Source organism: Camelus bactrianus, chromosome 22 (assembly GCF_048773025.1).
Source record: "Camelus bactrianus isolate YW-2024 breed Bactrian camel chromosome 22, ASM4877302v1, whole genome shotgun sequence".
Classification (NCBI taxonomy): domain Eukaryota; kingdom Metazoa; phylum Chordata; class Mammalia; order Artiodactyla; family Camelidae; genus Camelus; species Camelus bactrianus.
The window spans coordinates 19,833,184-19,847,690 of record NC_133560.1 but is presented as its reverse complement, the minus strand read 5'-3'; the positions used below and the strand labels follow the sequence as shown (position 1 = coordinate 19,847,690).

The window sequence follows — 14,507 nt, the reverse complement described above, 5'->3', positions numbered from 1 at the left end:
TGTCCTGCAGGAGCCTGGGTCTGGTATAGGCCCTAGTTATCTGCGGGCCATGGGCATGGATCCTCAGGAAGTTACTCTCTTCAGACTCTATCCTCACCTGTGGATCTGGGTGACAGTTGAGCAGTTAAGAGGCTTACACGTGCATCTGGGTGGTTGGCGCAGAGATGGCTGTCGTAAAGGGTCAACAAATGTCCTGGGTGATTTTCCAAACCTCACTTGGTCAACGTTTCAGTTCTATGCCTGTGGTCATTTCTAACAAATGCCCCTTCCTAAATTTCTAAGCAGAGAGCGTGCTGAGTTGGATTTAGCCTTCCTGGTGGAGTCCCAGCTGGAACATGTTGCCTGCTGGCAGTGTCAAGCTGCAGTGACCTTGGGTGGGTGCTGGCCCTGTAGGCTGCCCCGTTGCCATTTTCTGTGGGGCCACTGCCAGCTGTGGGCCCAGGGAGCACTCTCTTCTGCCCATCCTTGGAATGTTTCTACAGTGACTCCACACATCCCCAAAACTGGCCCCCATCCCTGTTTTCAATTATAGTGAGGTCCTCTAGGTCTCCCTGGCCAGGCTGCGTGACTTCCAGGGGCTCCCATGTTCCTAGAAGGAGCCCCAGCAGTACAGATTGAATGCCTCCTGGTCTTGCTGATGGCACAGTGTTCTTCCACTCCAGCTGCCTGTGCCCTGGGACTGCCCGCCTCTGTGCTCGGGGCCCTGGATGTGGGGTGGGGGAGAGGGGCCAGGCCTTGGTTACACGTGCTTCTCCCTTTCTTCTGAGATGTTTGGCTGTATCTGAGGTAGGGTGGGCCATAATGGAGTCCCAGAGCAATAGCTGGACCTAGAGTCTCCAGGAAGAATTATGAGTTGGTTTCAAAAATCTCATCTCAGCTGCTCACCTCTATGGCCTCAGTGGCCTAGAAGCAAAATGTATTCTGACTTCCTGGCCCCCACAAAGCAGGCTCTGGGCTTTTGTCTTGACATCCCAGCCAACAGGGTGTCAAGTTACAGGGCTGGGAGAAGTGGTAATGGATGCCAAGAAGGGAGTCTAGGGAATCGCAGGGGGGCTGAGGGAGCTGAGTGAATCTCTGAGGGACTGGGGTGGGCAGGCGGGAAGCAGGTGGGCTCCAGGGGTGAGGCAGGGACCAGGCACTCGTCAACACCCACTAACCCCAAGGGCGAGCAAGTCTTTGGCTTAGGGGGTGCAGCCTGTGTCTGTGTGTAGCAGAATTCTCTTTCTAATTACATTGACTGTCTGAGTGAACAAGGCCACTTTGGAAAGGAGAGTGGGGTGTTGTGAGGTCCCAGGAAGAAGCTCCCATGCCCAGGTTCCTGTGAAAGATCCCATGAACATATCTTGAGATGTCCAGGATGCAGGGGCCTGCCAATGAAATGTTACCAGGTGGTAGGACTAACCCATGAACTGGTGATAACTGTCTTATTTTTCTCTCTTTAGGACTTTTCTAGCAGTATTTCTCAAATGAGGGTGCTTACTGGATAAATATGTGGAATTCCTTTCCAGCTTTGACTCAGTGCCTGAAGCCACCGGTGGTGGCTCCCAGGCCTGAGGATGGCCCCCTCCTCTCCTGTGGGACCCTCTGTTCATCCCCTTTCTTCGTTGGGCAGCTCTGTGTTCCTCCTCCTGGGCTTTCCTGGAGCTGTGCTCCAATCTCCTCCCAAATCTGCATCTGCCATAGGCAGCCTTTGTGTACAGAGAACTGCTGCTGGTCCTTGTGGTGGTGGTGGTGGGTTGTTTGAGGTTCAGCAGGGGTGGTTACTGGGTAAACCTTTTCTTTCTCGCCTTCTCTCTCCCTGCTTTGTCCCAGGGTAGTGCCTCGAGTGGGTGACCTTGTTGGGTCAATGTGAGGGAGGATGTGGAGTTACAGTAGTGTGGGCTAGCTCCCTGGGGGCAGAACTGGGCTATTAGCCCCATTAGTCGAGTGGCTTAAAGTAACTATATCAGTGTAGCATAGTCTGTCAGATCTGCTGGTTGGCTGGTCCCAGCTGGGCCCTGCTTCTTGGGCTCTCATCTTTGTAGTCCCATGTCAGCTGGACTGGATGTCCCCAGTGGCTTTGTCACTCACATGGGTTGGCTGGGCCCATCTCCATGTCTGTCTCTGTGACCCTCTTTCTGTGCAGCTAGCTTGGCATCCCACACCAGGGTGGTCTCAGCACAGTCCTAGTTGCCTCCCAGAGCATATGTATTCCAAGGGCCCAAGCAGAAGCTTTCAAGGCTATGACTGTTCTGTGAAAGCTTGCATCGTTGCTTCCTCTGCGTTCCTCACTCCTAGCCGCAGAGTGAGCCACAGAACTAGCCCAGGTCCTAGAGACAGAACTGACAATGAGAGTCTGAGCATGAGCTGCCTCCGCAGTGCTCTACAGAGCTGGCAGGGTGCCCTCTAAGGGTGTCGTGCAGTGGTCCTCTGTACAGGGTTGTGTCAACTATGAGTATTGGGACTCCTCCTTAATATCCACCAGAGTCCTGGACTCATCGGTTAGGAGTTGGACTTCCAGGGCTTAGCACTTGAAAAGATATAATGACACAGAATTCAGAAATCCTTTTAAGTGAGAATGCACATCCTTTAGTAATGCTGTATCTGTGTGCATGTGGGGAGAGCTGCCCACATGTGCAGGGTGATCAGTCAGTCTACAGGCATTGCAGATTCCTCACGAACTCACAGACCCCATCCTGGAGCTAGGTGCAGGGAAGAGGAGGGGGTAGGTGCATACCAATTGTGTCTCCTGAGCACCCATAGAGCAAACACAATCCCTGTCTTCACTGGTGGGTTTGAGAATATTCAGGTGTTACTCTTGGCGGCAGATTGATGGCTACATGTCAAGTTCACATTGACAGCCAGCAGCTCCCTACTGCTTTAGGAAAGGTTAGGCCCTGAACTGCCCTGATGGCCTCCTAGGGTGTCTGAGCCTCCTTGGCACCGAGGTCTCACCTCACCCAGCAACCCTGAGGGGCAGCAGGGCAGGAGTGACTATCCCTATCCTTGTAGGAGGCACAGAGAGGGAAGTGTCCTGCCCTGGGCTTTTCACTTGAGAGAGGCAGAACCAAGTAAGACCTGGATTTGTGGGAGTGTGACATCACCCCCCGCCCCTCAGTGTGTGTACAGAACCTTCTCTGGGAGGGGGCCCTGTGACCTGTCTCCCACCCAGCATGGCACCAGGAGGAAATTCCTCCCTCTCTGGCTTTGAGGAGTTAGGGAGCCTCAGCCTTTTTTGCGGGTTGTGGAGTCACATCAGGGCTGGACCTCTCTCTTTGCCCTTTGATTGCTGGGCCACCCTGGAAACATTCTGGCCTTTACTAGGAGCTGCAGTTCCCTGGCTTCGTGGAAATAGACCCCAAGTGGGACAGTGGGTCCCTGGCTGCTGCGCCTGTGATGACCCCTGCTTAGGATGGGGGAACCTGCTTGTCAAATGGGCAATGACAGCATCACCCTAGGAGGCTGTGAGAGGGTGAGCTGATCTGGCACAAGGCCACCATGATTATGCCTTATAGGAAGTGAAGGCACTTTCCTTGGATGAGCTTACTGGGGTGAGGTGAGTGAGCTGGTTGCTGGTGGGAGGGGTTCCTCTGCTCAGGCTCGCGCTGCCCTTGAGTGGAAACCCTAAGTTCTGCCTTGAGCTCCCTGCCCCCAGGGTGGGCAGTTGGAGCTAGGGCTAGGAAGGTCCCTCAGATGCACTGTTTTGCGGGGCCGGTACCATGAGTGCAGTGGAGTACTGCTGACTATGCTCCCAGGGCTGGGGTGGGGGGGTCGGGGTCAGGGGGCTGGGTCAGCCAGGGACTTTTCTAAGGGCACAGATGGTTTGAAGTGCATCTTGAAGTGTGAGTTGGGGCTCACAAGGGAGACTGGAGAGTGTAATGGAGGGAATGGTGGTGAGGGCGGGTGGAGCCCACAGCAGGACATACCTGTGAGCAGGAGCTTTGGCCTGGGAGGTGTGAACAGGCTCCAGTGGGAGGAGAGTCTTGGGGGAGGGTCTGGTGGGGCCAAGGCTAGTGTTTGTAGGAGCTGGTGAGACTGATGCTGGGTCTAGCAAAGCCCCTCACCCCATCTTTAAACACAGCTAGCAACCACCTGCCTCTCCCCGCCCAGCCAGCCCCAAAAGATGAGTGGACGAGGGAGGGTTCTGAGAGGGAGTAGTTGGCCCCAGCCCTGCTTGTCTTGCTGGGTCAGCCCTGAGGAGGAATTTGTTATCTTGAGGCCTCATTGGGCCCACAGTGATCCCAGACTTCTCCAATGTGTGTGCAGAAATCTCAGGGATCTTATAAAAATGCAGGCTTTGATCCAGCAGGTCTGGGGCAGTAAGGTGCTCCGGTGACGCTACCATTTTGCTCTGGGGGCTGAGGTGGGTGGTGGTCCATTCTTACCTGTGGATACACCCCACCTGCGCCTCTTTCTCCTGGCTTTGCATCTGCCCCTCCTGGTGGACCCTAAGGACAGAACTGCTTTTATCCAGGGGTTTCTCCCCACTTCCTGGCACAACACCTGCCCCTTAGGTTAGTTTTCAACAAATAGGAGTGAGCGAAGAAATGAATGAGTGTGGATCAACTGTGCCTTCCCTGGACATCAGGCAGGCCCGTATAGAGAATGACAAAGGTCAGATCTTCTTTTCCTTGAATGAAACCGCTTCCTCTGGCACGGGCCAAGGGGCACTAAATATTAACCTTGCACTGACCATTAATTGGTAAGCAACTGGGGTAGTAGTCTGGTGCTGTGGGTGAGGGATCTAGTCATGAGTTAAGTTTATAGTCCCTGCCTTCTCTCCAGGAAACTTGATGGAAGTTCCTGGCAGGTAACAGAACTTTGGTGTTTGTTTAGCCACAGCCGGCATACAGGGGAGGAGGTAGTGAGACTTTTTTTTTTTTGCTAACAGCCTGGCCTGCTTCCAGGGATTTTCATAGGTCACGTAAAATCTCTTCTGATTGTATTTTACATAAGGGTTCCCAAGGTGGGCATGATGGGCTTGTCAGATTTGTCCTGAAATCAGATAGCTTCCAAATAAACTTGGTGCTCGGGCACCTGGCCGTGACACTGTTCCCCTGGCATATTGGGCTAAATTTCCTCTGCTTTATTCTCCTGGCCTAAATGGTTTTATAATTTAAAACGCTTTTTAAAAAAGAATGCCCATAATAATTCTGAGCCTTTGTCAAGTGGGTATTTTTTTTTTTCCTGAATTAAAAGAACTCAGTACTGGGAAAGTACTGAGAGACTTGAAGCACCTTTGCTTTAAAAATTGAGTATAGGAAAGTTTTTTGTGTTGGAAACTAGTAGGGCTGGTGGCCCTTCTGTTTTTAGAAGAGGTGTCCTAGGTCCCAGTAACACAGGAACGGTCCCCTGTGGGCCGGCACCACACAGGAAGTGCCTGCAGCCCAGCAGCCCCAGGGTGATCTGGGTGCCTCCATTTTCTGACAGCACCTGAACCCTACCTCACTTCTCAAAATGAAGTCTGCGTGTCACAAACTGGTTAGAACTGGCTGTTGCCATGGTTTTCACGTTGGAAGGCACAGTTAAAGGGTCACATGACCAAAGAGGGAAATGCCTTTGTCACATGACTTTTTGGTGCCCTGATTAGCATACAGGAAGTTCACTCCCTGCTGGCTGCTGGGATGCTGAGTGATCATTGATGGGAGGTGATGTCATCTCTTGGAAGAGTTATTGATTAGTCTCAGTCCAAGATGGGACCTAGGAGTACTGTAGTCAGAGTGGCCATCTCAGGGAGCTTCAGCCTCCAGATGGTCTCAGTCCCTAACCCTCCCTGCTTCCCTCAGGCACATTTGAGCTTTATTAGACATCTCACCTTCGGAAGATGTGCATGTCCTCAATGAGGTAATAAAAAGTGATAAATCCCTGTAGATTACTGTTGTCTCAGTGTGCTTTTGCTCGGGAAATGCCTCCAGTCTGTAACTCTAGACGTGATTCTGCCTGTGTGCAGCCTCCTGGGAGCCCGCCTGGGAGCCCTGCTGGGCTGGGACCAGTGGCTGCAACTCCTGTGCTGGAGCCATATCCATATGTCTGCTCAGTGTCTGGGTGTGAGTCTGGAGAACTTGGAGCCCTGAGGTCATCTTTAAAGTTGATTTTGGGGCAGAGTTGGCAGTCAGCAGGGAGACATGCAGGCTTGAAAGAGTGGTGGTTCCCAAACTGCACTGGTTTTTAGTTTGAGGAGGCCCTAGTGAGGCATCCTGAGTTACTTTATAGACAGCCAGCCAGTTTGTGGACTTGAGAATGCAGACTGATAACCCTAGTGAAGGGATTCTATACCTTGAAATGGAAGCCTTTTTGTCCACTCTCCTGGTCTCTTGTAAGAGACCATTCAGCAGCTGTGCTGGTTAAATCGGATCAGGACTGGGAGTGTTGAGGTGCAGCAGCCATGCAACTCTGGGAGGTGGGATTAGGAGGGGCTGGGGGAGTCAGTGAACCGTCAGCATCTGGTCCTCTGTGCCCATCCTTCGTTGAAGACACAGCTCACTCCAGGAATGGAAAAGGCAATTCATTATACTGTTAAAATACCAATTTTCCATCTATAACTCTGTCCCCGCTCAGCTGGGTTATAGTGGAAGGGGTGGGACAACTTTGAGCTGTTACTCCCAGTTAACTTTATCGAGTTTGTTCTCTGGGTTACAGTGCCACCTAGTGGACACAGTCAGTTCTTGACAGGTTTTCCTCCTGATGGAAAGAAGGATTTGATTCCTTCAATACAAATGCAGAGGCCAGATATTAAGGGGAAATTTTACATTGTGCTCTCAGCAAATGGAAATGCTTGGGGGTGAAGCACCATCTCTGGGACCCAGTGGTTCTCATGTGTGGTGACAGCAACACCATAGCAGAAGCCCTGTAGCACTAGATCTGCATATATGTCCTAGGGGACTTGGGTGGTAGGATTGAGGTAAGAGTAATAGGGCAAGAGGGTGATGGGTAGGGGTGGCTGGGAACTAGTTTGTGAGCAGATCAGTTGAGTGGAAAGTACCCAGATCTGTGAGAGAAAAACATATTTTGTGTTCTAGTCAGTTTCAGAACATGCAGCCACTACTGCCACATTGCCACTGGCAGGATCCATCAGGCAGCCTTGGCCACCTTGGGAGGTGGTGACACCCCATGTCCAGGAGCTAGACTGTAGACCAACAGCATGTGTATCAGCCCTTCCATCTCCTTGGGGCAGGTGGGCTGTCAGTGATACCGAGTTGAGCAAAGAAGGCTGATTCATATGGGAGCCAGACTCCCCATCAGGTGGCTTCCAACATGGGCAGGTAGGAGCCCCAGCAGCAGGCCCATCCAGGACTGAATGTTTTTATTCAGTGTTGAGCCACATTGTAAAGGAAGGAGCTGTGGTGTTTTCCAAAATGACACTGTCAATTTTAGACACAAAGGCATCTTCAACCCTGGGGATGCAGAAGTGGGCACCTAGAACAGTCCCAGTGTTTGAGGGGCTCAGCCACCCACTGGCAGGTTTGGGTGCCACATGGTGAGTGTGGTGGGAGAAGGCAGCCTGGGCTGGCATGTGGTAGGGAGGTCGGGCGAGGCAGCCCTGCTTGCCGCCACCATGCTGTGTTTGTGTCTGAATCCAGGCATCTGTGGGGTGTGGGTGTGGAGCTCTTGGAAACGCTGTCCAGCACAATCTGGGCACTCTGGTAACAACCTGCTGTCCCGGCTCCACAGCGACATGAAGTCAGAAAGGAGAGCCCCTTCGCCCGATGTGATTGTGCTTTCTGACAACGAGCAACCTGCGAGCCCAAGGGTGAATGGGCTGTCGAAGGAGACCTTGAAGGAGACCAGCACCGAGGCCCTCATGGTGAGCCTTACTGACCCTGAATGAGCCTTGAATGACCCCGCAGTGGAGCTGGTGACAGTGGGGCCTGTGTTCCCTGGCCCCCAGCCTTCCCCCTCATCCCTTGTTCCCTTGCCCTTGTAGAAAAGCAGTCCTGAAGAACGAGAAAGGATGATTAAGCAACTGAAAGAAGAGTTAAGATTAGAAGAAGCAAAACTCGTTTTATTGAAGAAGTTGCGGCAGAGTCAAATACAAAAGGAAACCACCACACAGAAGGTATGTGTGTGTCTGTTCCTGCCTCGAGGGTCAGCCATTTAGAACCAAGTACGTAAAGACTGGTCGTGAGGGGGTCAGGTTTCCTCAGGGCCGTGAGGGTTAAAGTCTGAAATGGAAATTTGCAAGCTCAATTCATGTTTTGGATTTAGCTAAGAGGATATCAGAGTACATTTCGGTCTAGAATATTCCAGATCTGAGTATATAAAGCTCAACTCCTTGTGGACTAAAACAATCAAGGAAATAGAGAGCAGATGTCTTTGAAGGTGCTGGAAGCACATTTCTGGGGTTAAGAGCTCTGTCTTGAGCCCATTTCCAGAAAGGCCTCCTGCCCTCTGGATGGCTGTGCTGTCCAGCAAGGGCTGCTGTGGTTTTGTGGACAGATTGCCGAATACCACAAGGTGCACCATAGCACTGCCCCAGAGGCCCTGTCTTGGGGCTTCTGCTCCTGTCACCTCTGATGCCTCAGGCTCCTTATGCTGCTCTTAAATGTAGCTTACTAGGTAGGGAAGGTCAAGTTTGTTTTGTTGGGTTTTTTTGGTGCTCATTCTGGGAAGATTCCTGGACAGTGATGAAGCTACCCTTTCTTATATTCTAGAAAACCACTCTCTCAGTAAATCAGAAAATAAAAGCATCTTGGGCAGTACAAGTTGACAGTGTATAGAATGCATGTTCTCTTAAGGGAGCAAGACAGGAGGACACTCACTGGTCTGACTTGGGGATTTGCTTGAGCTCCCACCTGCACCTAGTAAACAAATGGACAAAGCCTGGCATCTGTTAATATCCTGATGGATAGAGCCTGCTCAGTACTTGTTTCCTTGTCAGTTGCTTAAGACTTGGTGAGGTGACCGAGTCTGTTACTCTTCCTCCTCTAGTGGCATGTGTGACTTTAAGAAGTGCCAGCATTTTCTCACTAAGGTTGGGATTATCCTATCCAAACCTGGGTCCTTAATTCAGCCACAGCTACAACCAGCCAGCCTTTCCTGTCCCCTAGAGGGCAGAGATGGCACCTGAACCACAGTGATGCCAAGTCCCTTTGAAGGGGGCGGGTAAGGGGTGCTGGAAAATCTCTTATTTGCCTTTTCCAAACATGTCAATTCCTGCTGCAACGAACTTGGTGGGTGGGAAGCAGAATCTTTGAGAGCCTGATGCCTTTGGAAGAGGAGGAAAAGCAATGCTCCTCTGCCAGAATTATGTGTGGGAGGAGCAGGGTTGGTGGCCCTCTCATTTCTCTTGTGTTCTGTTCTCTTGCAGCCCACAGGCTCCACTGGGAGCTCCGTGACCACCCCTCCCCCGCTTGTACGGGGCACCCAGAACATTCCTTCCGGCAAGCCATCGCTTCAGGTCAGTGTTCCCTCTGCATCCCTCCTGAGCAGTCCTGATCCAGTTTCTGCAAAAGGCCACCCCTTCTGATTAGACTGAAATGAAGTCTTCCAGCCGCAGGCCCCAAAATAAAGCATATTTGTGTTCCCACACCCAAACCCCACTGACATCTTAAACAAATCATGCATAAGCTCTGAGTGCCCCTCCCATTGCTGTCCCCAGTGAAGCTAGAGAGAGGACCAAGATCCTAGGCAGACTAGGTTTCCTTCAGCTCGACTCCCTGAGGGCAATTGTGGGGTCCAATGGGCCTTGTCCCAGCACAGCTCACTGCCTCCTCTGGCCACAGGGTGAGGTGCAGAGCTCCTGTTCCCGGCCGTAGGACAGAGCTCTGGCCGTGGCCCACCTCCCCTCAAACAGGCCCAAACCCCCAGCTCATACCAGGCAGGTTGTACTGTCCTGGTTAGCTAGACTTGCTGTGGTAGGACCGTGACCTGAGTGAGCCCAGGTTTGCATGGGTCTTGCCAAAATCTGTGTTCCTGGTTCTTTTCGTGTTTAGAATACACATTTTAGCTTTTGTTTTCTCTACAGCCTTACTTTTTCTTTTTAGTAATGAGCATGTACCTTTATAAAAACAGCAAACCTGTTTGTTTAAAAAACCATGTAAGATCTGAGAGTTGGTGTTGTTGACAGACCTCTTCAACTCGGATGCCTGGCAGTGTCATCCCACCACCCCTGGTCCGTGGCGGGCAGCAGACGTCCTCGAAGTTAGGGCCTCAGACAAGCTCACAGGTCGTCATGCCCCCGCTCGTCAGGGGGGCCCAGGTGAGCAGAGCAAGTGCTTAAGGAGCAGGGGTGCATCTAGGCAGCCCCAAGCAACCATCCACCTTCGAGAGAGACCCTACCCAGTCCTCTGTTTGGGAACCTTTTCTCTGTGCCTTCTTCTGTCATCCCTCTTATCGTTTTATCTCCTCCCCACCGCACCCTGACAGCAAATCCACAACATCAGACAACATTCCAGCACGGGGCCACCGCCACTCCTCCTGGCTCCCAGGGCATCGGTGCCCAGTGTGCAAATTCAGGGACAGAGGATCATCCAGCAGGGCCTCATCCGCGTCGCCAATGTCCCCAACACTAGTCTGCTCGTTAACATCCCACAGGTGAGGGTTGCGTATGTGCCCTGCAGCTACCCCTGTGATGGCCTGCAGTCCTGGGACATAGTCGTGTCTCCATGGTGTGTGACCTGCCTGCTCCCTGGGGGCCAGGCAAGGCCTTGGATAATCTAGCCCCATAGAAGTTTGTACTGTAGCTCCTTGGAGCCTGTTGGGACGTGAATGTCATGAGCAGGAGTCTTGTGTTCCTACCTGCCATCCAGCGGAGCTGGACAGCTGCTGAGAGGGTGAGGGGTGCACATCTCAGGGTGAGTTGAGATATAGGAAGGTTGAGGGGTGGGGAGAGTCGGCCTGTGGGACACAGCAGGTTTTAGGGGATAGATGAGGCCAGGCGAGGTGTCCGATGGACGTGGAGAACCTGCTTGGGGTGGGGAGGTGCACTGGAGCCTTCCCCGCCTACAGGCACAAGCATGCAGGGAGAACGCCTGCAGATGTCCTCACAGCACCAGCGCGTCTATTTTTAGTTCTGTGTCCCTTCACCTCTCTGCAGAGCCTTTGAGATGGAAGGGTTTGTCCCCACCCAACAGAGCAGAGAAGATGGAACCAGGGGTGGCAGGATGGAAGCAAGTTCCTCATTGGCAGATAAAATTACTGGGTCTGCAAAGGCTTTTGTTGATGTGTGAGTTAGCGTTTCTTCCTCCTTTGGCATGGTGCGTCCTTGCCTGCCTTTCTCAAATAAGAGCATGGCCAGCAGGGCTCTGGGCAACGTCCTTCCCTCCTCTAAAGTCAGGTTCAAGTCCAGTCCTCCCACTCAAATGGGGATCCTGGACAGAGCAAAAGACTGACCTGTGTAGGCAGTTTCATCCACTCCATAAACGCTGATGAAATTCCTGCTGTGTGCCAGACCCTATTCTTGTGCTGTGAGGACAGGAACCGGACAGGCAGCGGTGGAGCCTGTGACTGCTCCTTGTGGGGCCAGGGGAGCCTGCAAGGGGGAAAGGAAAGAAATGGCTGGTCAGCGGCCAGAATGGCCAGGCCCAGGTGCTTGTGATGGCATCCTCTGCATCAGGGAGTCTTGCTCAGCTCTGGAGAACCTTTGGATGGGGTCTTGGGAAAGTATCCTGGGCTCCTTGAGCCCCGTGATGTGTTAGGTACAGGTTGTCAGGTGTGTGCGTTTTCCAGGGGGTGGTATGTATACCCAACTTTTCTTGGATTTCTGTAAGAGTTCTCAGCCCCACAAACCTAAGGGCACTGGCTTGGTCAACTGCAGGTTTGGGGAAGAGCACTTGAAAGTGTTGAGGGGCAGGTGGACTGGAGCAAGGAGATGATGAAGGGTCAGTCACTGGGGTCCAGATGAAGATGATAAAGTAATGTAGGAGCAGTGATGGTCAAGAAGGGTCAAGGGCAGAGCCACGCAAAGATGAGAGAAATGCCATTGATGCCACAGTGAGCCACCATTGCAACCTTTTGAGAAAGCAGGCCGCCCAGACCTCTGCTAGAAAGAGAGCCAGTCCATAGTGACAAGACAGTGGCCAGGGTCTCTGGGTGGGGGGCGGGGGCATGGGCAATTGCCTGGGGGGTACCCACTATCCTGGTCATGGTGATGGCTTCATGGGTGTCCTCAGGTGGCCAAGCATAGCAAATTACAGACTTTAAAGTTATGGTTTATTAGATATTGTCTAGACCTCAACAAATGTATTTATAAGATTGGTCATCTTGTAGAGCGATGAGTTTAATACTCCTTTTCCTGTAGCCTGTCCATGTCAGGCAGCTGGGAGTTACTTTTATAAGGACTTGTTAGTGTAGCTACTGGTGCCAACCTGGGCTGTGGGTGCAGCATTGGAGTCCGCCTCAGAGTGGGCTCTACAAGCACTCTGACCCAGGTTGTTGTCTCTCAAAAGCCCTCCCCAGCATCGCTGAAAGGGACGACGGCCACCTCTGCTCAGGCCAACTCCACCCCCACCAGCGTGGCCTCCGTGGTCACCTCTGCTGATTCTCCAGCCAGCCGGCAGGCGGCTGCCAAGCTTGCACTGCGCAAACAGCTGGAGAAGACGCTGCTTGAAATCCCCCCTCCCAAGCCCCCTGCCCCTGAGATGAACTTCCTGCCCAGTGCTGCCAACAATGAATTCATCTACCTGGTCGGCCTGGAGGAGGTGGTGCAGAACCTGCTGGAGACGCAAGGTGAGGAGGCCCTAGGCCTGGGGCTATTTTCATCTCTTGCCTCTGAAGTTCCCATCATGTAGGTTGTTTCTGATGTGAGGCACATGTTGGCACGCCCTCTGTGTACTCACAGCTGTCTTAGGACGTGTTATGAAGGATGTTTTGTCATCAGTTCTTCACTTGCTATGAGGTTGGGATAGTTTTTTAAACATATCACAGGCACCTTCTTTCTGATGGGGCCACCTGTGAGAGCTGGGTCCTGGTGAGGCCCGAGACCCCTAGTATGTGTCCAGGGGAACAAGTGGCAATGGCCCTGTGATGTTGGTGTGCCACAGAGGGAGGCGAGGAGGAAGTCTGGAAGTAAAGCCTGCCAGACTGGGCTCTCAGGTAAGTGTGTGGTCATCATGCAAGGATAGAACTTTCTGGAGCTTTGAGTGCTGAGTCCCCAAAGTGGGAGAGGGACACACGTGCCTGGATCAGGTTCACTTTATTTATTTTGTTTCTTTGTGAGGGGAAGGTGATTGGGTTTGTTTATTTTAATGGAGGCGCTGGGGATTAAATCCAGGACCCTTCTGCATGCTGAGCGTGCGCTCTACCACTGAGCTGGACCCTCCCCCGGCCCCAGGTTCACTTTATTACCTTCCTTAGAAGCGGTTTGGAAAGCACACCTGTAGGTTAGGAGGTTTTAGGAATAAAAGGGCATGTATAGTGTAGTGATCAAAAGTGACATTGGATCCAGAGATGGGGGGCCAGATTGGCCCTTAGGGAGCCTCCAGCAGATGCTGAGCTGAAGACCTTACACCCTGGGTTTGAGCTGTGGTGACATGTGTTGGGCAGCCAGTGATCTTACCAGATGCTCAGGGCTGAGGAGGCAGCAGGGCCATAACCTGGTTAGGGCAGGGGATGGCCTGGTGGACTCTACCTGTCAGGTTGTCTCAAGGGATGGTGGGGCCTCAGAGCCAGGCCGGTAGGAAGGGATGTGGGCTCTGACACAGCCTGGGTGTGTCTGGATCCCTTTAATGCCTCCTCTGTGATGAGGTAGAGCTGGCAAAATTGCTGCTGCAAGGCTGGTGCGGTGCAGCAGGCCCAAGCCAGGACACCAGGTCCGCCCTTCCTGCACTTGCCTGTGCTGGCCGTTTGCTCTCCCAGATCAGTCTGTCTCTGCTTGTTCTCATCTCTGGTCAGTCACTCTCTCCTGTTGCCAAAATAGGACCTAACTGTGGGCAGAGGCTCTGAATCCTGCTTGAGATGTCTCTGCTCTGGCACTGGTCACGCAGGCCTTAGCTGCCTGGTGTGGACTGGACGCAGGTGCCACGTCCTCTGGAACTGGACTTGTAGAAGGAGAACACTTCTTACCAGAGTGTGTTATCTATAGGCTGGGGCTGGAGCTGGGGGTGGCTTGGACAGGTAACATCCTATCTGTTTATTTAGTGACTAGAAGTCAGATCTAGAGTCAGATCCACGCAGCTTCTCTGCAGTCAGGGGCAGCTCGGGCAGACCCAAGGTGGGATGGGGAGGCTGAGGGACTCTCAGCACCAAGAGTCCATAGTACCAAGAGGCAATTAAACTCTTGAGTGCTGAACACAGAAAAGATAGGGGGGAAATGCAAAAGGTACCCCTTATTGCACATTCAGTGGCAAAAATATTGACCCCACAGCTGAGTGGGCGCTTTTTGTGGCTTCCCCAGTCACCCCTCCTGTGGCTGATTAAGGAGATGCCGAGTTCCCATCTCCCAGGGCACTGGGTGTGCGTCCTGGCCCTGCCCCTGACTGGTTGTGTACAGGTTACTTCATCTCTCTGGCCTCGGTTTCTTCCCCAGGACAATGGGGTGAGGGTACCCTTTCAGAAGTTTCTTGTGAGAATTGGACACCCTGATACCCACA

The 14,507-nt window shown here is 52.6% G+C and overlaps 1 protein-coding gene across 9 annotated transcripts in view; it reads left to right on the top strand.

Annotated features, from left to right (window-relative positions):
* Nucleotides 1-14,507, top strand: part of GATAD2A (GATA zinc finger domain containing 2A) — a 92,528-nt gene that overhangs the window by 70,119 nt on the left and 7,902 nt on the right. For all 9 annotated transcript variants that reach the window (XM_074350343.1, XM_074350340.1, XM_074350348.1 and 6 more), the window contains 6 exons: nucleotides 7,651-7,783; nucleotides 7,904-8,035; nucleotides 9,287-9,376; nucleotides 10,046-10,177; nucleotides 10,345-10,512; nucleotides 12,366-12,645. In XM_074350343.1, the coding sequence (XP_074206444.1) occupies nucleotides 7,651-7,783; nucleotides 7,904-8,035; nucleotides 9,287-9,376; nucleotides 10,046-10,177; nucleotides 10,345-10,512; nucleotides 12,366-12,645 (935 nt within the window). The remainder of the gene's footprint in view (nucleotides 1-7,650; nucleotides 7,784-7,903; nucleotides 8,036-9,286; nucleotides 9,377-10,045; nucleotides 10,178-10,344; nucleotides 10,513-12,365; nucleotides 12,646-14,507) is intronic.